Genomic DNA, 23,142 nt, shown 5'->3' on the forward strand with positions numbered 1-23,142 from the left:
AATGAGATGTCACTTCGCCCCTGTGAGAATGTCATTCATCAGAAAAGACAGCAACAACTGTCAATGTGAAGACCTTTAAGAAGAAAAGTTTTAAAAGGATGGGATGTATTAAAAAAAAAAACTCCCAGGAGAAATGCCATATTGGTTTATGAGCTTCATGTTGATGACAAGACAGTACTTGGTCTTAGGAAAAGACGGTGCCCAGGTTCCCATAAGTCACTATCTCACTCCAAAAAATTCATATTTTTACAGTGAACAAGCCCTGAACTGAGGAAACCTCCCTGTACTTAGCATCATGATCAAGGAATCCATCAGAACCCGGTAGCAGCCCAGCTCCATGCTAAAGTGGTTCAGTTTCATTCTTCTGCACATTTCATCCCAGTTTTCCCAGCACCGTTTATTGAAGACACCCTCCTTCCTCCATTTAATAGTTTGGGGCCCCTTATCAAAAATTAGATGTACACAGGTGTGGGGTCATGTCTATTTTTAATATTTATTTATTATTGGAAAGAGACAGAGGGGAAATTGAGGGCGGGGGGAGATGAAGAGGGAGAGAGACACCTGCAGCAAGCTTCACTGCCTGTGGTGGGGAGCAAGGGCTTGAACCTGGCTCCTTGCACACTGTGATGTGAGCACTGAACTATGTGTGCCACTGCCTGGAACCTAAAGTTTCAAATCTTAAAATCCCAACTTCTGAGACATTAACACCCTATGAAATCATTATTGATGATGTAGAAATCAAAGCCATTAGACACTATTTCAAGAGTGATAAATGTTGTGCCTTCTATACATTAAATTATGAGATGGAGCCAAATCTGTACACATGTAAAACTTATAACGTTACATGCAACATTATTCACTGGGGCAAAGCAAAGGAAAATGGGTAAAACAAGCAAGAGTAAATGCTAGAAAAAGAATCAACTTACAATTTCATAATCTTTGTTTCATGCTTTTCTGTCTCCCCAACAAGGTAAGACTACAACTTTTTTAACCACACAGCCCTCCTTCCTGTGCCACCCACCACGAGTGACTCCTATTGCAGTCTCGCATGGATTTGTTCGAGCTGCTCCAACTTCAACTCCAGCTCATGGGCCCACTGCCTCAACTGTTCAGCTGACTCTGTCTTTGCCCCCTCATACAAGTGCTTTGACTCTTGCACAAAGTTGTATGCATCAAACAGAACTAAGTTTGCTGCATTGGCTATGCCCAACATCCGAGTTTCCTTTGACATTGCCAGAACAGTGCCTCCAAAAGCTTTCTCTACCTGCCTCCTTTTTGGGGCTGAGATCACTCCACTGGTCATGACTCGTTTGGCACGGGGAACTAAGCGACTAGACTCTTTGGCCAACTTGATAGCATGGATGTTCTTCTCAATACCCTTCATACCTCTCATAAAAGTATTTCTCAAATGAATCATGTTGGGAACATTGTCATGTCCAGTTTCCATGTTCACCATTTCTTGGCTAATGTTAGTTGATGTCAAGCGCCTGAATTCAGCTTCTGTTGATGACATGCTAGAGTGCTTCAACATATTGGTGGTTAAGCTGCCAATGGCAGCAGCGGTTTCAAGCACCATTCCAGTTGCTGACAGTTTCAGACTGACCTCTGCATTCCTAGGTGCCAGAGTTAGACTACTGGAAGTCAAGATGCCAGAGAGAATGCCAGTAGCATTGGTCACCACACTGGAGATGACACAGTTCCTATGAACCTTATCTACCCTGTCTGCCAGGGCACGGAGCTCAGCTATGCGCTTTTTAAGTTTTTGTTTGACAAAAGGATACTCCTCCAAAAACATAAGCCTATATGCCTTCTCTTTTTGGATCATTTCTTCTTCCTCTCTTTTGTTTCCTTTTGCTGAAAGTAATTTCAGTCCTGACGGCAACCCAAACCCTAATACTAACCCTAGTCCTAATCCTAACCCTAACACTAAGAATAACTTCAACCCTAGTCCTAAATCTAACCATAACACCAAGAATAACCCTAGCCCAAACACAAAGGATAACCGCAGCCACAGCCACAACATGTTTCTGTCTTCCATGCCTTCTTTCTCTGTCTCTGGATCCTTCAGATATCCATACAGTGCTCCGGCCTCATCCCTGTAATGATGAAGTTCAGGTGATTAGCACAGCCTGTCTGCTCATCTGTAAAGTGGGCTCAATGAGTCTATCCTGCACTGATCACAGAACCCTTACTATACCTCAAATAGAAAAGATTTTGCCAATGTAAGCAGTTTTGTGTAATTGAATGCTGCATACTCCACATGCTCTAGTGTAGACACTTCACACTAGATATTCAATCAAGGGATGAATACATAAATGTCACTAAAGATGCTAGGGAGAAGTTGATATTTGGTAAGGACATATTTTTGTTCCATGTATCAACAATTGTAGTGTAACCATCCATCAAACCTTAAACAAAGTTAAAAATAATAATCATAATCATCCTGGAAAATCAGGGAGGAAGCCCAGTAGTTAGAGCACATAGTTTGCAATTGTATAAACTTGGATTTTATCTCTCACGACATGAGAGCCCCAAAGGGAAAATAAGTAGAATTCCACGGGAGGCAGAGCATTGCTGTGTCTCTTTGTCTCTATCTCACTCTTTCATAAAAATACAATAAAACTGGGCTAGGAAGGAGGTGCCAAATTAGAGTACATGTGTCAGACCCTGGGCACAATCTCTAGCACTGCACTGAAAATTCAAAAGAAATCTCTCTACTCAAGGGCAGGTCAGCACTATCACAACAGCAGGTGTTGATAGAAGACTAAACCTGCAGGTGGACAGGAAGGGGTATTGTGACAGTAACACCTTCATTCAAAGAATATTCTTGTGTGGTGAACAATTATCTTACTAGTACAGATCTGCCCTTGGCCCTGGGGACCACAGGGTAGGTAAGCAAGTCGAATGTGACCATGAAAATTCTGAAACAGGAAATCTTAATCTTAGTTTCTTCTGAGCCTTCCTCTGCCTTGAACTGGCATCTATCATCTGTTCTTTTTTTTTCTTTTAGGTTTTATTTATAAAATGGAAACACTGGTAAGACAAGACCATAGGATAAGAGGGGTACATTTCCACATAATTCCCATCACCGAAACTCCATATCCCACTCCATCCCCTATCTTCTGTTCTTAACAGATTGTGCTACCTTGTTCTAAAAAGAATCCAGGAGGCTGGGCAGTGGTCCACCCAGTCAAGTGCACATAGTACTAAGCACAAAGACCCAAGCAAGAACCCAGTTCAAGCCCCTGCTCCCCACATGCGGTGGGGGGGGGAGGGGAGCTTCACAGCTGACAAATCTGGTCTCCAGGTGTCTATCTCTCTCTCTCTCTCTCTCTCTCTCTCTCTCTCTCTCTCTCTCTGTCTCCCCTCTCCTCTCAATTTCTCTCTGTCCTATTGAATAAAGTGGAAAAAATGGCTTCCAGGAGCTGTGGATTCATAGCACTGGCACCAAGCCAAGCGATAACCCTGGAGGCAAAAAATAAGAAAGAATCCAGCTAATCCATTTTATCAAAACTCTCCTCCACTCTTAACATACATCACTTGTGATATCAGGTCAAATCCCTCCCCCTTAAGCTGTGATGTTGAAAACCCTTGAGTGGCATGTTAACAAGGATCTGCCTGTTCCCGACGCTGCTCTGATCACCTTCGTCCATACCTGCTCTCATTCAGCTTGTTGGCTACATATTCCCACATGTCTTTGATGCATTTGGTCCAATCTCTCTCCACTATGTCAGCAGTCTTGACATTTGTCACACTAGTCCTGGATACCTTTTCTGTATGCTTTCAACAATGTCAGATTTTTTTTTCCTCTTCTGTGATCATATATCCTGACAGGCACTGCCATGCACACTGTTGCACATTGAATAAAGAACAGTGATGTTTCGGGACAATTAAAGTGTCATATGTGAGACGCTGTAAACTTTCAGTTTCTCCCTTTATTAATTTCAGCCTGTGTCTGTTTTGTTTCATAAACTGTCGTCCATGTGGAGAATGATCAGACTCCAGGGGCATTTGGGAGACGTGCCAGAGTGGGAGATGTGCTTTCCTCCAGCTGTTTTAGACAGTGACCTGCCCGCTGACAGTCACTGATCCCTGCCATGGCTCTAGTGACAAGGAAACCATTGGTTTTACTGGGACTTTCTCACCCCTCCTCTCTGCCTTTCAACTTCCCATCAAGCACTGGGCCTTTGGGTATCCTTGTTAGTCACAGCTGGTGACAGCTTTGTGTACATAAACACTCAAGTCATGTGCAACTGTAAAAAAAAAAAACTTTTTAAATATTCAAGAAATGTTAAGAAGTAGCTCTATGAAATGCCAAGTCTGAGAAGACTTGCTTTTGGGCATCCACTAGAGGGTGTACTTCCCTTTTTGGAGGAGATTTACAGTCTCCTTGGCTTCTGCCAAATCATACAAAATGAAAAGCCACCCCTGTGACTACAGAAACTATCACTAGCCACATGGCTTCCCCGCAGATCAGCTACTCATTCAGAATAGAAGAGGATCCTGAATGGCTCCAGAGGGGATGTGGAGGACACAAAAACTCAGGTGCATTCACGTCCATCAACGATGGGGTCAAATCAGGAAAGGAAGAAATGCCCTCTCTCCCATTAAGACCCCATGCCTCCTCGAGGTCTCTGCTGAAGACCCCATCACCACCCTAGACCCGGCTGTGCTAACCAAGCCTTCCTAACAGTCCTCCAACCTACTCCATCCCCATCCCAACTCTGACACTGGTCCAGGCCTTTGAGAGGATGATCAGACATGGTTTTCCACCTCTGTGAACTGTGGTGACAGTTCACTCTAAGTCCTTTGCTGTTATCCCCTCACATTGAATTGTATCCTCACTGGACATGTGTTGAATTTGAAACTACCAATCACAATTCCAGAGACCTAGATCTTCCCAGGGATAGAGTCAGAATCCTCACTGGCTCCTTCCAAACCCACTGCAGTCTTTCTACCTTCAGGATTAAAAGGATTCTGCAGAGTTTGTGTGATTCCCAAGAGTGGTGGTGGTGGTGGGGAGAGGGTGACTGCCAGAATCCTCAGGTACATACACTATTCTAGGATTTTCTTTTTTATATTTATTCCTAAAGGAGGAACTAATTTCCTTTTAATTCAGGAATAAAACTATCGACTACCCTCTTTCTTTCCAGGAAGCACCTAGGAAGTATTCAAGATGGAGCACCGACTACATGCCAACCATGAAAAGTTCTTTACACCATTATTGCAGGTCCCTCACTGCAGCACTAAGCAGATGAAGAAACTGAGGCAGGAATGGGTAAATTCCTGGCCCAAGGTCACATAAGCTACCCCCATCTCACATAGGGGCTGTTCTCTCTCAACAGATGAATGATATGGAGGGCAGGACGTCCTCGGCTTTGCAGAAGGAGCTGCCTCAACTCAGCCAGAATCCTCAGGTGCTGGAGTCGTGCCTGCACATGCAGAACTAGCCCAGGGAGGGAGATCTGAGTGACACCCTGGTCCCCCAGAGGATACCTGGATAATTTGGCCTCAGTCACAAAATTCTTCCAAGCATGTCTGTCAGCCAGAAAGAGTTGCAGGTCTTCTCTGCACATGGCATTCTGAATGTATCTAGCTGCATCCTCAATAGAGCTGTTGGACTCTGGATGTAAAGAACAAAGAACAAGGTTAGAGGACACTGGGGTACTAAGTCTCAGGTGACTAAGTCCTCGTCTCCCCGAGCAGCTGTTTCTTGGGTCCTTTAGATGGAGCTACCTGTTGTTGTGAACTTAAATGTATCACCCTCCTCCAAGATTCATATGTTTTATTCCTAATCTCCCAGATGATTATACTTAGAAATGAGGATTAAAGAGGTGAAGATAAATGCAGACATCAGTGTCAGACCCAATCCTGATGAGACTGGCATTCTAAGAAAAAACAAAAACTGAGTTTTTCTACCTCAGTCTTGTCTTTCTTCACTCCCCTCCTCATTCTCTCTCTCCACACACAGAAGGTAAACACAATGTGAAGATTGATTAGGAAGACAAGTGTTACCACGAACCAAATCTGCACTTTTGATCTTGCACTTTTACCCTGAAACACTAATGGTCAAATTCCTGGCATCTGCATGATAGAACATAATATTTGTTCAAAACTATTATTCTTAGAAGGAGATAAAAGTCACAGAGGGAATAGCTCTTACCACTTTAGCCGGGCAGGTATGGCATCCTGTAAACAGAAGCGACCATATTTCCACAGTGAAATAAATGTTTGCTCACACTAAGTGAGATGAGTGGTGTTAGGACTGTATGATCCTCTGACTACAAGGAAAGGCAGGTTCCTGCTGTTCTCCCTGTTCCTGATGTCCATACAAAGAGGTGTTTTCTTTATCAGGAATCTCAGCTGTGCTTGGATGAAATTCATTGAGTATTTTGCGTTAGTATTTGTTTCCTGGGTGCAAGCAAGTTTCCTGAAACTAGGTTGCCAAAGCTTCACCCTAAAAGTCTATGAGTCAGGTGGAGGGTAGATAGCATAATGGTTATGCAAACAGACTCTGATGCCTGAGGCTCCAAAGTCCCAGGTTCAATCCCCCGCTCCACCATAAGCCAGAGCTGAACAGTGCTCTGCTAAAAAATAAAATAAAATAAAAAAGTCTATGGGTCATTATTATTTTCATTCACAGAAAGGAAAAATAAGTGGTTGGGCAGCTAGAAAGTTCAAGACTTTATAACAAAACCAGCTGTCAGATAACTTTTTTCTCATAATTTAAAGCTCCTTAATGTTTAAAAACTTCCTGTACTTTCTGCATTGCTGTCTGTAGTATATATGTGGTGGGTTGTTACTATAATATTGAAAAATAATGATACAAACTGTACACAACTGAGTAAAACTACCATGAAACGAGGATTCCTCTTATTGGGTTGTCAGAAAAATCATGACATTTTTTTTCTGTGCTTCTCTGTGCAAAAATGTGTTATGCCTTTTCCAACAACTGAATAATTATGGGTCCTCTAAGAAGGGCAGTGGGAAAGAGAGACTTCAGTAGTTGGGTGGGGCTGGACTCTGAACTCTGACCCTTTAGGTCAACAGTAATTCCTCTCCTACAGGCTGGTCTTGGGGAGACTAGATCTCATTGGCACCTGTGCATCCAAGCTGGCCTATTTATTAAAGAAGAGGTGGCCTTGTTTCTGAGAGAATATGTATTTTATGGAATCTACCCATTGTGGTCCTCTGATGAGGGCACAGTAACCTGAGGAGAAGCTTCCAGTTTCTAATTGGTCTTCTCCTCCCTTACTTTTCAATATGACTATGTTGGCTTTGGTTGCCAAGTGTATCAGTGAGAGAAAAGAAAGATTTCTGAAAAAAAATGAATGAAAAAAATACATTGTGTGTTTGCATTGTCCTTTTTTTTTGAAGATTTTATTTATTCATTAGTGAGAAAGGAGGATAGAGAGAAATATCCAGACATCACTCTGGTACATGTGCTGCCAGGGACCGAATTCAGGATTTTATGCTTGAGCGTCCAATGCTTTATCCACAGCACCACCTCCTGGACCACACATTGTTCTTTCTGCTTCACTAAATGCAGAAAGAAACCAGGGTCTAAATGGAAGGAAAACTACAGCCTAACACCTCTGTGTTTTCTGATGAGTATGGACAGAATGGGAGAATGATCAGAGCAGGGGCTCTTGAAGGTTTGCTACCACACCTGGTTAGCAAGTGCTTAGCATTAGAATCTGAGGGCAGATACCCAAACACAGCCTCTAGGTAATGTCGGAATTAGAGGGGGAGTTTGCCACTAGGAGCTAACAGATTTAACATTTGGGAAACATGCTATGTGATAGGCACTGACCAGTCAGCTACACACATTACCTTTGACCCATAATGACACTGGGTGATACTATTTTCATTAGCAGGTGAGGTTGGTAAGGAACTCTAGATCACACAAGTGGGAGGTGGCAAAGGCCCATACCAGGGGCCAGTTAAGAGGCCACTAACCTTTCATGTAATGGGGATGTGGGCTCAAACCTGGGTGGCACACATGGCAAATCAGCACACTATATAAATGAACTATTTAACCTGCCCTCATTCATTCATTTTCTAACCTGCCTATTCCAGTTTAGGTCTGTGGGTGGCAGAACATATCCAAGTAACTCAAGGTGCAAAACAGGAACCAACCACCAGATACGGCTGCCTTCTATCTGGGGGCACTTACCTATACCCATTAGATACATAGTGAACTGAGTCCCCATCACATGAAAGGTACCTTTGGTGCTATGGTGTCCCTCTCTCTTCTCTTTTTCTCTTTTAAAAAATAAAGAAAAGGAAAAATACATGAATATTATTTTTAGAAGTATATGAGATCCTTATTTAGAGGTTTAGTGATGTTTCGTGGACAAAACATCCCATAAGAACATAACTCCATGTGGAGTTGTACCCCTCCTATCCTATGGTTTTGTCAGTGTTTCCTTTTTATAAAAATTAAAAATAAATAAAAATAAATAAAAGAACATAACTCCACAGATAGTTACAGAAACAATAATCAACCCATGTCTGTGACCTTGGAAGAAGTACTCTGGTTTCCACTGAAGAGACTGCATTCTGCTGCTGGGAACAGTGTGGAATTGTGCCCCTGTTATCTTGTAATTTTGTAAACAAATATTAAGTAGTTAAAATAAAAACATAAGAGGCCACTAACCCTTGTAGACAGGCCAGTTCTCTTGTCAATGCTCCAGGGTAGTATGCTTGTCATGTGGTGTCAGGTGGCAGGAGAAACCTCCCTGGTTGCCAGTCTCCTTTCTATGTTTCTGTGTTTCTATGTGCAAAAATGTGGTATACCCTTTTCAACAATTGAGTAATTATGAGTTCTCTAAGACAGGCAATGGTGTCGGGAAATTGTGAGGATGTGGTTGAGCCTGGCAGGGTTTGACCTGAGGAGTGCATCTATCCTGTCAGTCTCTCTCTCTACTGAGAGGTTGAGCAAGGAGAGACAGGAATAACCCCAAAGGTTTGCCCTGTCTTATCAGACTCCCTGCCTCACAAAGCACCCTGCATTCCTGATACTATGGCCATTAGATAAAAAGAAAGGGGGAGATGTCGGCAAATTGTGAGGATGTAGTTGAGCTTGGCAGGGCTCACAAAGCACCCTGAATTCATGATACTATGGCCTATCTACATAATCATTGTTTTGCCTGAAAGATCCCCATCCATTCCATTCCTTTGATCTATCTTCTTTCTACCCTCAAGACCCTCTCTGCCTGCAGGATAATATTAAAACCAGTTAAAACCCTCGCAACAGTTGCTAAAGGAAGTTTCTACCTTCCCAGACTCCTTCTGCCTTTCTCTGCCCCTTTCCTAGCCATTTCCGTTTCTGACTTGCCATTTCCGGGTCTGCCCTTTAAAAGCCTTGGCTGTCTGATCAATAAGGATTTTGCATTGTCTCGCCACTACGTATTTGGTTCCTGAGTCATCTCCCTCGAGTCACTGACTAAGTAGCAGCCCAGGCTGGCTCCAGTCAAATTCTCTCCAACCCAGAGAGTACGTGCCCGGGAAGAGGCACCTCCACACTAGCCAGGCACGATGGGAGAGAAAGACTTTAGTAGGTGGGTGAGGCTGGACTCAGGGCTCTGGCCCTTGAAGTCAACCAGTATTTCCTCTCCTCCAAGCTGGTCTTGGGGGACATGATCTCATTGGCACCTATGACCCAAGCTGACCCAATTATTAAAGAAGAGGTGGCCTTGTTTCGGAGAGAACATTTATTTTATGAAATCTATCCATACTAGTCCTCTAATGAGGGCTACAATAACTTGATGGGGTACTTCCAGTTTCTGATTGGTCCTCCTCTCCCTTACCCTTCAATAGCCAGGCAGCTCCTGAGAGCATTTGCTTTGGTTGTCAAGTGTATCACTGAGAGAAAAGAAAGTGTTCTGGGAAAGGTGGGTTAAAAAAATGCATTGTTTTCATTGTTCTTTTCCCTGCTTCAGTAAAGGCAGAAAAGAAACCAGGGTCTAGATGGAGGAAAAATACAGCCTAACACCTCTGTGTTTTCTGTTCAGTATATGTAGGATGGGAGAATGAGCAGAGCAGGGCCTCTCTAGGGTCTTTGAAAAAAAAAAAAAAAGCTACCACACAGGTGGGAGGTGGCAAAGGCCAAACCAGGGACCAGTTCAGAGGCCACTGACCTTTGTAGAGAGGTCAGGTCTTTGGCAATGCCCCAGGGTAGTATGTTTGTCCTGTGGTGTCAGAGGGCAGAAGAAGCCTCCCAGGTTCCCAGGTTGCTGGTCTCTTTTCTGTCCTTGCTCCACCCCAAGTCATCCTCCTTCAGATCCCTATTCTCCTCCCCTTCTGCTGTTTCCCACTGCAGTGGGCTGTCCCAACCCACACTGGGCCATTTGATGGGCAGCAGGGGGGGAGAAAGCAAGCACTCTCAAGTGACAGACTCCCCCCCATTGAGTCCTCTTGGGGGATCCAGTCACTCATTCATCACACCCTTTCTCCATTCTTGATAGTCTGAGGTTAACTCAACCTGGAGGCATCACCAGCAGTTCTCTGTCTCCAGGAGAAGCTGGCCAGGAAAGAGGAAGCTACTACTTGAGTTGTCTGCACCATCTTTTGAGTTCATGTTGCCAGCAGCAGCAGGATCTTAATACTCTGTCTGACAGCTCCTCAGTCTATGTCCAGGCTGGGAAGAGGTGTTGCTTCTCCCTGGGGAGGAAGAAACAAATTGTAGGATAGGACATGAGTCAGCTATGCCACAGGGACAGTGAGGGGCAAGTGTCCAGAGCATCTCTCCAAGATGGCCACAGGCTCTGAAATATACATTTCAACCCAGTGTGTTTCCCTGACTCCTGGGCTCTGGCAGATACTATTGAAAGAAGCTTACTCATATTACTAGAGCTCACTTCCAAGTCAAGTCAGAGTCTTGTACTGTGAGGGCATAAGAAGAAAATAATTAGATAAGGAGAAAACTAGAAAGAAGAAAACTAGATAAAGAGCAGATAGTGTCCATGGAAAGGAATGTTCTGGAAATGATTTAATTTGGGATATTTTTATTGACTAGCCAGCAATTTCTAATATGTTCCAGTGGCTTCTTTCTTTCTATATTTCTTTTTTATGTATGAGGCCCTTTCCATGCTCCCTCATTACATACTGGGACACTCTGCATGAGTTGGGTGCTCTGGGGCTCCAACTTAAAAACAGAAAATACATAGACAGAAGTTGAAAAATAAGAACAAAAGGGAAAACACAAAGCATGACTTGGACTGGATTTGGTGTATTGCCTCAAAGTAAAAGACTCTGCTGGGGAGGAGTGGGGGCAGGGAGAGGGTTTGGGTCCTGGGGGCAGGGAGAGGGTTTGGGTCCTGGAACATGATGGCAGAAGAGGACCTAGAGGAGGTTAGATAGTTATATGGAAAACTGAGAAATGTTACGCATGTACAAACACTGGTATTTTACTATTGACTGTATACCATAAAAGTAAATAAACAGTATTTGGGGGCTCCTGCGTCTCACAGGCCTGTGCTCTGCTCTGCTCTGCATGCAGGTGGCAGGGCGTTGAGCAGCCAGGCTGAGAGCTGCGTGCAGACAGACCTTACATCCAGCTGGGGGCGCCCGGAACTCCTGAGCAGCCAGGCACAGGGTCTCCTGGGCAGCAGGGGCCAGCATCGGGCTTTGGACCCCGGGTCTGTGCTTCTGCATAGCTGCTCCTGCCTGTGGGTGTGAGCGGTCTGCTGCTGAAGAGACTGCAATGGGACTCAGAAAGTGAAATAAAATGATTTTGTTTTAAAAAATAAATAGTAAATAAAAATAGAGAATATTATTAGAATGTTTTGGCTCCCCTAAGAGCCACGAGAGTGCCGGCGCCAGCACAGGGACCCAGTCTAACCAATCCAAAATGCATATTTCTGATGTTTATCCTCTATTTTCTTAAACATGCAGAAGTATTCATCCACATATGTTTATTTTAAAATGTCTCTTTTCATTCAAAAGTGAAGTCTCAGGGATCTTAACACACCAGTTTTGTCAAAAGACAGATCCACAATGTGGGGAAATAACCACAATGAAAGTGTCTTTAAACAAAGCAATAGGTAAACAGACTTAGGATGTAGAGAGAAACTTTGAACCACAGTGAAAATATATTCTTGCTCAAGTGCACATGGAACATTTTTGAGAACTGACCATATGTCATGACTTAACATATTAACAGCCTTAATAAATAAGTGTCTAAGGTTACACATTCACAAGAAAATAGAAATCAGAAAAATCTCAACAAGTGGATTTGAAAAAATGTGCTCCTGAACAGAACGTGGGTCAACTAAGAAGTTGATAGTCAAATAACAGACAAGTTATCAGAAGGGAATGCAGTAAAAGTGACAAGCTGGAAATTCATAGAAATATAGGGGCCACATTAATAGGGAAGAACTATATTAAGGGGTTAGGCGGTGGCACAAGCGGTTAAGGGCCCATAGTACTAAGTGCAAGCACCCACAAGGATCCCAGTTCAAGCTCCCAGCTCTCCAACTTCACAGCCTGTGAAGCAGGGCTACAGGTGTTTCTCTCCCCCTTTATCCCCCCTCCTTTCTCAGTTTCTCTGTCCTATCCAATAAAAGGGAAAAAATGCCCCCCAGGAACAGTGGATTCATAGTGCCGCCCAAAAGAGATGCAGAGGTTACACAGGCTTCTGTGGTACGAATAGACATGGGACCTATGTCAGATTGATGGGACTTACAGTTAACGGTATTAATATACTTTTCCCATATTTGGGAGCTACACTCTGCCCTGAGCCAGCTTTCTAGTCCTGTTTCCAAATCTGATATTATATCTCCAGACAACACCTTTAGCTCACCTGCATGTTAGCTACCAGGCTCAGGCAAAAATCCATAAAGTCACAGGATCCTCGGAAAATACCTAAAATAGACTTCCTAGCTTCTTCCACATAAAGACCTCCAAATCTCTTCTGCTATATTCTTACCTTTAAGTTCCTGATTATTAAACAATGTATTCTGATTTATATCTTTTTATTATTTAATTTTTATTTATAAAAAGGAAACACTGATAAAGCCATAGGATAAGAGAGGGTACAACTCCACACAATTCCCACCACCATAACTCCTTATCCTATCCCTTTCACTGATATATTTCCTATTCTTTAACCCTCTGAGAGTATGGACCCATGATCATTATAGGGTGCAGAAGGTGGAAGGTCTGGCTTCTGTAATTGCTTCCCCGGTGAACTTGGGCATTGGCAGATTGAGCCATGCTCCCAGCCTGTCTCTCTCTTTCCTTAGTGGGGCAGGGCTCTGAGGAAGTGGGGCTCCAGGACACACGGATGGGGTCATCTTCCCAGGGAAGTCTGGTTGGCATCATGGTAGCATCTGGAACCTGGTGGCTGAAAAAACAGTTAACATATAAAGCCAAACATATTGCTGACTGTTGGGACCATGTGTAAGCCTGATAGAGCTTAGGAAGAACCACCCCCATCCTTGGATGGAGGTCTGAGAAGATAACCTCTTAGTAAGTCTCTCTCAACCGAGGTGAGCATAAGGGGGGAAACTCAGACTTGGTTCTTTCCTTCTTGACTCTCAGGCCCACAGAAACTCCAATACTTCCCTCCATTAACTGCAGGCCACATGGCCACAGATTCACTTATTCAAAGTCACCTTCTGATCACAGAAGAACACAACTTATCACACACTTCATCACACACCTCAGACCCCAGACAAGAGAAATTCCAAACTATATGGCCTTTTTGATATTCATCTTCTCTCTGTTTCACCCTACGGGTTTAACCCCTATGCTTCTCTCAAATACCTTTGGATAATTAAGTTGCTTGTGTCATGGAGAATAACTGTCTTGTATCTCATCAATTCTTGTCATACCAGCCCCCTACCTTAGGGGCATGCTGACTGTTAAGAAACCTGTAATTTCTGACATATTTCAACAATAATTACCTCCGTTGCTTTTCTATTTAACTCATGTCCACTTTGCTAATAAAAGGACTCTAGGATTCTACGGATTCTAGGATTCTAGGCATGCTAAGAGTCCCCTGGTGTCTTTTACTTCGTGTCACCCCTGTCATGGGCGAGAAATAACCAGCCCGTTACCTTTCCCCTGGAGACCACCCCACCGGAGAGAGAGAGAGAGAGATACCCCAAAAGCTGACTACTCATGAACTTAAAGGCTGGAATAGTGCAGAAGATTTGGGGTCTCCATTTTGGAGATAACTAGTAGGTTTATTTTAGGACTGTAAACCCCATCGATTTGATCTGGGGCCCATATTCAGCTTAGGAGCCTATGTCACCTCTGCATCCTTGTAGGTATGAGCTCAAATTCTGGGGTCATGAGTAGGAATGTTCCAGCATGCCCCAATTTCAGGACTGATATTCCTCAGGTGCTAGAGTATGTTGTCCAGCCTCCATTCAGAGGATGGAACATTCTCTACCATTGTTGATCCACATTGAGGGCAAGGTCTTATGGGGGCCACAAAGGGGCCTACTGTGTTGTTTCTGATGGAGATGACCAGTGACAATATCTTAATGTTTTTCAGCCACCAAGTTGCAGATGCTACCACAATGCCAACCTGACTTCCCTGGGCAGATGACCTCACCAATGTGTCCTTGATCCCCACCTCTCCAGAAATGTTGGGGAATAGGGTCCACTGTCCCGGGAAGTCCAGGCCATTATTTCCATGAGGTTCAAGTCAGTTGACCCCCAACTCTCCCTTTAATACAGAGAAGAGCAGGTCCCCCTGACCTCTTGAACTAATGATGGATGGCTTCCCCCAGAGGGGGCTACTGTTCTACACATGCCTCTCCTCTCCCCTTAAAACAAAGGCCATGAATTACTGTACATTGTGTTTGGCCTAACTTGAAAACCACCACATATGATTTTGCTCAACTGCCCCTCCTCCCCCTTCCTCTGAAGTGCCTGTAATTTACCCTGAGGTGCCTGTAATTTTCCCCATAGAAATATGCATTGTGAAGTTTGTGGCCAAACCTTGTATGGTAATTCTTCATTTGTGATCAAATACTTTATAGATCTGCATGCAACCATGCATTGTGTTGCTCTGTGCTTGGGTTAATGACTACCTTGACCTTCTACCTGAGCAATAGGTATATATACTTGCTTTCTCTCTCAAAAAAAAAGAATCTCCCTCCAAGGCTTTTCCCAGGGCTGACTGAGTGTTTGTCTCCCTGCACACGTTGCCCTCGACACGCTGAGCTGCTCTGAGACCGTGGGGGCCACTCTTGACCTCTGTCTCCGAACAGATCTGGGGGGATGGGCAGAACCATGAGTGAGCCTGCAGATTTGGCCCCCAAGCAGGGTCCTGAGTCTCTGAAGTGCTGTAATCAAGCTGTTTCGGTGAGTGATCTCTGTACAGGAGTAATGCTGGTATAATGTCCATTGTTAGCCTGGAGTCTCAAAAGTTGTAAATAGTATCTGCTGAAGAAATTGGGGTTTCCCTATGTGGGCCCCCCATAGGACCTTGCCCTCAACTTGGATCAACAACGGTAGAGAATGTTCCATCCTCCCGATGGACAAAATACTCTATGCTACACCTGAAGAAGATGGGTCGATATTGAGGCAGCTTGGAAAGTTCCTACTCATGATCACAGAACTTGAGCTCAGATCTACAGGAATGCAGAAGTCACATAGGCTCCTAAGCTGAATATGGGCCCCAGACCAAATCAAATAGATGGGGTTTACAGTCAACAATATTTATACCCCTTTCCCATATTAGGGAGTAACTCTCTTCCCTGATCCAGCTTTCTGTTCCTTTACCAGCCATGACATCATCTCCCCAGACAATAACTTGGATCCACCTGTATATCAGATTTCAAACTCGGGGGAAAAAAAACTATTATAGCCACAGTCCCTTCGGAATATAACTAAAATATGACTACTAGCTATCTGCAAAATGGACCACCCCCCAATTCTTCATCTGCACTATTCCAGCCTTTAAGTTCATGATTGATCAACATTTTGTTTGCCTTTGCATGTTAACTCTCTTTTCAGCCACCAGGTTCTAGATGCCATGCCGACCAGACTTCCCTGGACAGACAACTCCACCAATGAGAGAGGTGGGAGCTTCTGTCCCAACCCCCTTGCCAGTGATTGACAAGTCCCACCTTCTGGCTGGAACCTCCCCCAACCATTCCCCTGTTTTTTTTTTTTTTTTTATTTAAATTTTTAATTTAAGAAAGGATTAGTGAACAAAGGCATAAGGTAGGAGGGGTACAACTCCACACAATTCCCACCACCCAATCCCCATAACCCACCCTCTCCCATGATAGCCTTCCCATTCTCTAGCCCTCTGGGAGCATGGACCCAGGGTCGTTGAGGGTTGCAGAAGGTAGAAGGTCTGGCTTCTGTAATTGCTTCCCTGCTGAACATGGGTGTTGACTGGTCGGTCCATACTCCCAGTCTGCCTCTCTCTTTCCCTAGTCCCCTGTTTCTACCCTCTCCTTGGGCAGGGGAGTGCTCTGTGAGTCAGAGAAAAACTTTAGCACTTTAAACACCAGCTGTTTTTCTTGGCCTGCAAGGCCTATGTTTTAAATAAGGCTCCTTCAAGATGTAAGGTTTTTTTTTTTAACAAGACTATAAATATCCAAGCCACACGAGGCTTGCTGCTGGCCTCTGCTTTTCCAACATGCATACCCATACCAGAATTTTAAAGTGTAAGACCTAGTAAAGTTTTATATCCACTCTTACTCATAACCACTCAAAGGATGTTACATAAGAAATAAAATACAGCTAAAATATGAGTGTGAACAAGTAATTAAATAAACTTGTGATAAGTCTATAAGTAAATTACTAAGATCCTAACAATAAACTAAGTTCTAATATTGTGCTAAAATTGTTTAAGCAGCTTTAAATCATACTAAAAAGATAATCATTTTTATTGTTGAAAAGGCCTTCCAAAATTATATAAAGATATTTAAGCCAATTCTAATCATTGAGTTATCAATTCTAGTGAACTTCTAACTTGGTACAAGTTTTTTCTTCACAGGTGAATGATTACAGCTGTGACAAGCCTTCATATGAATAATAAACTGCTCATATGGTAAGATCTTATTGTAAGAGGTACCCCTATACGTAGTCCAATTTCAGCTTATGTAACTTAACAATATAGTAAATTGTATTATAGACAAAAAATACATGTAGCAACAACAAAACCTTGTATGGTAATTCTTCATTTGTAATCAAAGTTAAAAGTCAACATGAGGCTATGCATTGTGTTGCTCTGTGCTTGGGTTAATGATTACCCTGACCTTCTACCTGGGCAATGGGTGTATATATATATACTTGCTTTCTCTCTCAAATAAATGAATCGCCCTCCGAGGCTTTTCCCAGGGCTGACTGAGTGTTTGTCTCCCGTGCACATCACAGCAACACTGAGTTGCTCCAGGACCCGTGGGGGCTGATCTTGGCCTCTGTCTCCCAACAGATCCGGGGAGATGGGCAGAACCAGGAGTGAGCCTGCACAGAACCTTACCCCAGTTGGGAAAGGTAGAAACAGGTTGGGGAGGGAGTATGAATCGACCAGTTAATGCCCATGTCCAGTTGAGAAGCAGTTGTAGAAGTCAGACATCCCCCTTTCTGCACCCCATAAAGATCTATGGTCCATGTTCCCTAAGGGATAAAGAATAGGGAACCTTCCAATGAAGGGGAGTGCATATGGAACTCTGGTGGTAGTAATTATATGGAATTGTACCCCTCTTATCCCACTATCTTGTTCATTATTTTAAAATATCTAGTACTAATAAAAAAAATTCCTGGGAAGGAAAGTCCTTGGTGGGAAGAATGTATACTATAACAGGCTTTCTGATGTTGTCATTTAAAAGGGGGAAAATGTGTTTTTCCCTCAAAAGATTTTAGGTTTGTCTCTGCACGAACACAAAAATGAAAGTACACTGTTACAAATACACACACACACACACCTAGAATCTGGGTTTTTATTTTAAGGTGACAAATGTAGTTTGCCTATTACTTCTTCCACTGGCTGCTTTAGGCATCAGGAGAAGAAATCTACTCCCATTCAGTGATGAATCTTTGCTTTCATCAAAATGTTCTATTCCACAACTTCCAAAATACTCATTTTAATCGAGACCCCTCCCCCATAACACACACATACACAGGAAGCCTCCTTCTAAGAATAGAGCACAACTAATGAAGTAAACAGATCTAGTTTCAGAAGTGAGAGACTGAATCCATGAAATAATGGGAACCACACCAACTAAAACCTTTTCAAAACTACACTGTGGAAATCAGCAAGCAGTCAAGCCTCTGTTCCCTGTGCCTTCTCAGGAAACTCCCTACTGTCCCCTCCTCTGAGCCCAGCTCCCCACCCCCAGCCTCTTTGGTTAACTGAAGCTCTTTAAGGTGGTGTCTGAAGAAGCAGATGAATTATCAGTCTTACTGGGTCTTTCCCAGGCATCCAGGAACAATAGTGTTACTATTATACTTTTGTTGTTGTTGCCATTGGAACTTTGCCACTCTGGGATGATTTTGTTGATAGACATAGAGATAGAGAGGTAGATGTCAGCACCAGGTGTCCCCAAACACTGAGGGGATCAGGAGTAAAATATGAGTGTGCGTGCACCTGGCACCACAGGTGCACTACCCATGTGAGCTATTTTGCTGGCTCTTCTATGATATATTATTGGGGGCTCTTTTCTTCCATCCTCATCCCATCCCCAATTTCAAAAAGCCAGAAAAGTGCTGCAGACCTCAGCCCCCTCCGCCACCCCAGCAATGGCCCTTCACTCTCCCTGCTTCAGGACACACAGATCCACCTCTTGTTCTTAGGCCACCCACAGTTCCCATCAGAGGGCCTAGGAGGAGAAGCCCTGCCATCTTCCTGCTTGCTCTAATGTCCTGGGACTCTGGGCAAGTCACTTTCTTCGCAGGGCCTCAAGAAGCCAGGCCACAAGGGGGAAAATTCTGCTTCCTCTGCCCTCCCCCTTCTCTGCTGCTGCCTGGCAGATCCCCCCAAAGAACAAGCACCCCAGCATCACACTCGTTTTGGGGACACCTGCTCAGGTGTTAGCCAATCTGGGAGGTGGCTGGAGCTGGTTCCAGGGCAGCTCTTTGTGAGTCCCTCCCACTGCCCCCTCTGCTGGCTAGGGTGGGGAATGGGGAGAGGAAACAGCAGGACAAACAGGGGTTCGAATCTGAGCTCTGGCAATAGCTGTTGTTTGCTCTATGGCCCATTATCTAACCTCTAGGCACTTTGGTTTCCTTGTCAATCAAATAATCATAATATTAGAGAGAGTGTATGTGTGTGCGGGATGTGGGGGGTGAAGATCTCCCCGTCTTACCAAGAAATCTCCTCTGGCTGAGTCGGAAGGGGGTCCGGTTGTTCTTAGTGCAGCTACAGTCTCCTGCTTGTAAAGTTAAAGAAAGAAAAAGAAAGTGAAACTCATCACTGCTTCTGGGAAAGGACCCAACACAGACTGCAGATCTGCCCTCTCTGCTGACCCCCAACCCCAGAGCAGCCAGCTTCTTGGCTCAGCCCTTCCTGCCTTGGGCTATGAAAGGAAAACCTGCCTCTGACACCCTGTGGGCTTATCCCCAGACCATTCCTTTTTCCTTGTGACTCCCCAGCACACCCCCAGCCCTCCAGCAAAGCACTTATTCACCATTGGGTGTCGGGCAGCACCGCGAGAAGAGAGAGAGGAGATTGAGCAAAGAGGCAACACAAATCTTTATTGTTGGGTCAGACGGGTGGTTCAGACTACGTGGAGTCAGCCAAAAATGGCTGTCCCCGCTATCTCACCACCTGGCAAGAGAGAGCGAGAGTGAGAGAGAGCAAGAAGAAGTGGAAGGGCTTTATAGGGCAACAACCAGGAGTGACGTGTCAAAACAGGATTGGTTGAAAAGGGCACTGCGAGAATATCCCAGGGAGTGGCAAAACCTGAGGGCAAAGACTGCATCTGTATAATTTCCCAACATCCTTGTTATTTAAAAATTTAGAAAAGAATGCTGGTCTCTTATGAATTCTCACCACTTAGCCTTCATTGTCAAACCCCTATCAATCAAGGAATACACCCTTTTGATTGCAAGTCTCCTCCTCCCTCAGGCAGCCACATCCTTTGTACTCTGTAACAAAGTACAGGGTAGAGAAAATAGGTCTTTCCACACTACAGCTTCATCAACATGGACGTGGAGCCCAATCAACCTCAGTCCCCAAATTAGTGGCCTGAAATGTTTTTGAAGTGTCCTGCTAAAATCTCAGCCCCATGGAAACCCAAAGAAGATACCCTGACGGTCTGAGTGCTGCCTCATTGATTGTGCTACATTGAATCTACAATAGATTTAATGAAATTTCTACCATAGCCAAAATTAATAGATCTTGGGATTATGAATTAAATGAAGGCACTAGTTCTCACTAACTACACTTCAAAATTTTTGTTTTTATTTTTTTTGACATTTTATATATTTATTATTAGATAAAGATAGAGAGAAATTTAGAGTTGAGGGGGACACGTGGAGAGGGAGAGAGACAGAGAAATGCCTGTATCTCTGCTTCAAAACTTATGAGTCTTTCCCCATGCAAGGTGGGGATGAGGTTGTTGAATCTGGGTCTTTGTACACTGTAATATGTGCACTTAACCAGGTGTGCCACTGCCTGGCCCCCAAATGTTTTGTTCTTAATGCCCAGTGACTCTTGAACCTTCTGGTCCAGAGGTATGAGTATATAAGAGGGAATTACTTCATTAAACAGAGTCAAATTAGTTCTTTGAACTGAGCATATCTTATTCTCATACTTCCTACTGTATAGGTAACAATATGGTCATTTAGTTGAGTACATTAACTAATGGTCATTGTCAAAATACATTTCCATTGTCGCTTCACATTTAAGTAGAAATAATCTCTATAGACCCAATAGGATGTCTTCTATACACCTTTTACAAGTACTACAGTTAATAGAAAATTCCACAATTTCATACAGCTGTCACACATATGTATTAGAACACAAGTAAAAGAATATTAATTATAAAAATATATTACCCATATAAATACAAGACATAGTAGATGGAAATTATATGTGTTTGTCTCCAGCTGGTGGGGAGATGTAAGAGCACATGCTGTTGTATATGTAATCAGTAGATCCATAAGAGGCCAAAGACCATGTTTTACTTACTGAGAGGAGTACACATGTACATGTCTTGTATCCTAGGAATTGCCTTTGTATATAGCAAGCACAAGGTCACATGGTTTCTTGATTTGAGACTTCCCTAGGACAGGTTACTCATGACTCATTCTTTTTTTATTTTTTATATTACAGAATTACATGTCAACAGAGGTTTGAATCCACACCATTCCCACCACCAGAGTTCTGAATCTTCATTCTCCCCACTGCAATCCGCCACAGTTCCCCTAAAGTTTTAGACATGGACTAACGATCTGTCCATATTTATACCAAGTTGCCCCTTCTTTTCCTGATTCAATCCTCTCTTTCTCTCTAAACCACTCATGACATCATAACTACCTCCATATGTCCCTCTCCATTTCCTTCTCTCTCTCTCTCTGGGTGCTGATGGAGCTGGAGTGCGGAGTCCTCTTATCCACTTTTCCCCGGCTGGGAGTATTGATCAAGGTTGTTTATGGAGAGCAGAAGGTAGGAGTTCTGGCTTCTGTAGTTGCTTCTCCACTGATGATTCACTCATTCTTCTTTATTCCTTGATTAGTTCAAGGTCGCTATCATCCAACCCCAAGCTATTTCTTCTCCTGGGAATAGAAAATTCTAATTGGAGACAATAAGATTCTATGTATTTTAAAAATATTTGTTTTATTTTAATGATATAAGGTGGGAGATAGAGAGAGATCATAGCACTGCTCTGTTCTGACATATGGTGGTGCTGGAGAATGAACTTGGGACTTTGGGGCCTCAGGCATGAAAGTCATTTGCAGAACCATTATAATCTCTCTCCAGGCCCTCATCTTTATTTTTATTTTTTTTAACTAAGATTTCTTGGCAGGGGTTTGAAGAGTAGACCATAAGTTCCTGAATATCAAGCTATTCTAATTCCTGCCCTTTCTGAACAATCAGGAAGATTTGCTGATTCTTTGTAGTCACTGAACTGCCCCAGTTTCGTTGCAATTAATTCTTTCTTTAGTCTATGTTAGCTGGCATCATCTTCTGTTGGTCATATGAAAGGAATCTCTCTACCCATTAAGAAGAATGGACATTCAACCATAGTGACTCAAAGGAAAACATGCTGATGGAAAGCTGAATGATTAATTAACTAATTCCTAATACATTCAATGCCCAAGTAAAATCTAGGAATGAATATCAACTATCCACAGCAATAAAAAATTGACCAAGAAGTGAAACAATATTGTTTAGATGATCAGGAAATTGAGTTACCATGTCTCCTAACTTCTTCTTTAGAAAGAAGTGGAATAATTATTTGAAGCCCCAGGGAAGTATTGATTGATAGAGTCGCTTCACAGGCGGTGAAGCAGGACTGCAGGTATCTACTTTTCTCTCCCCCTCTCTGTCTTCCCCTCCTCTCTCCATTTCTCTCTGTCCTATCTAACAATGATGACAGCAATAACAACAACAATAATAAAAAAACAAGGGAGACAAAAGGGAAAATAAATAAATAAAATAAAATAAAACTTACGATCAAAAGAGTGCACAGTACTCCCCAAAAGAATTTTGATCCATAGTCCCAGTGGTGGAGGAATGATAGGTGGAAGATGACCAGAGAGCTCTGAACTCCACCTCCATCAGGACCCAGAGAGAGAAGAGGAAAAAGGCAGGAATATTTGGATGTAGTAGTAGCTGTATGTATGACTTGGAAAGAAAGAGAAGATGCGACCATAGCAGAGAGAGAGAGGACAGTTGTAGAAATAATAGTTAACCCATATCTGCAATGTTAAGAGAATTACTATAGCATACAATAGAAGGATTGGTGATTCAGAACTCTGGTGGTGGGAACAGTGTGGAGTTATACCCTGTTATCTTGTAATTTTATTTATTTATTTTTATTTCTTTATTGAGGGATTAATTTTTTACAGTTGACAATAAATACAATAGTTTGTACATGGATAAAATTTCCCAGCTTTCCACATAATAATACAACCCCATCTAGGTCCTCTGCCATCATGTTTCAGGACATGAACTGTTGGTATGCTTCTAGTTATGCCTCTGGGATCACTTCTGTTACACTG

At 43.3% G+C, this 23,142-nt stretch overlaps 1 protein-coding gene across 5 annotated transcripts; it reads right to left on the reverse strand.

Moving 5' to 3' along the window:
- Window positions 1-484: 484 nt before the first annotated feature.
- LOC103112740 (apolipoprotein L3-like) lies at window positions 485-19,738 on the reverse strand. Of its 5 annotated transcripts, none has more exons than XM_060189133.1 (6): window positions 19,602-19,738; window positions 19,281-19,346; window positions 17,456-17,592; window positions 10,487-10,665; window positions 5,497-5,623; window positions 485-2,096 (listed from the first exon to the last, which is right to left on the reverse strand). In XM_060189133.1, the coding sequence occupies exons 4-6, from the start codon at window positions 10,494-10,496 to the stop codon at window positions 1,034-1,036; spliced, it is 1,200 nt and encodes a 399-aa protein (XP_060045116.1). In that variant the 5' UTR covers window positions 10,497-10,665; window positions 17,456-17,592; window positions 19,281-19,346; window positions 19,602-19,738; the 3' UTR covers window positions 485-1,033. The 5 variants fall into 5 exon arrangements, with proteins under 5 accessions (XP_060045116.1, XP_060045117.1, XP_016043232.2 ...); XM_060189134.1 differs by having other exon boundaries at window positions 19,281-19,343; window positions 19,602-19,735; XM_016187746.2 differs by lacking the exon at window positions 17,456-17,592.
- Between the last annotated feature and the right edge of the window lie 3,404 nt (window positions 19,739-23,142).

Source organism: Erinaceus europaeus, chromosome 4 (assembly GCF_950295315.1).
Source record: "Erinaceus europaeus chromosome 4, mEriEur2.1, whole genome shotgun sequence".
NCBI classification, from domain to species: Eukaryota; Metazoa; Chordata; class Mammalia; order Eulipotyphla; family Erinaceidae; genus Erinaceus; species Erinaceus europaeus.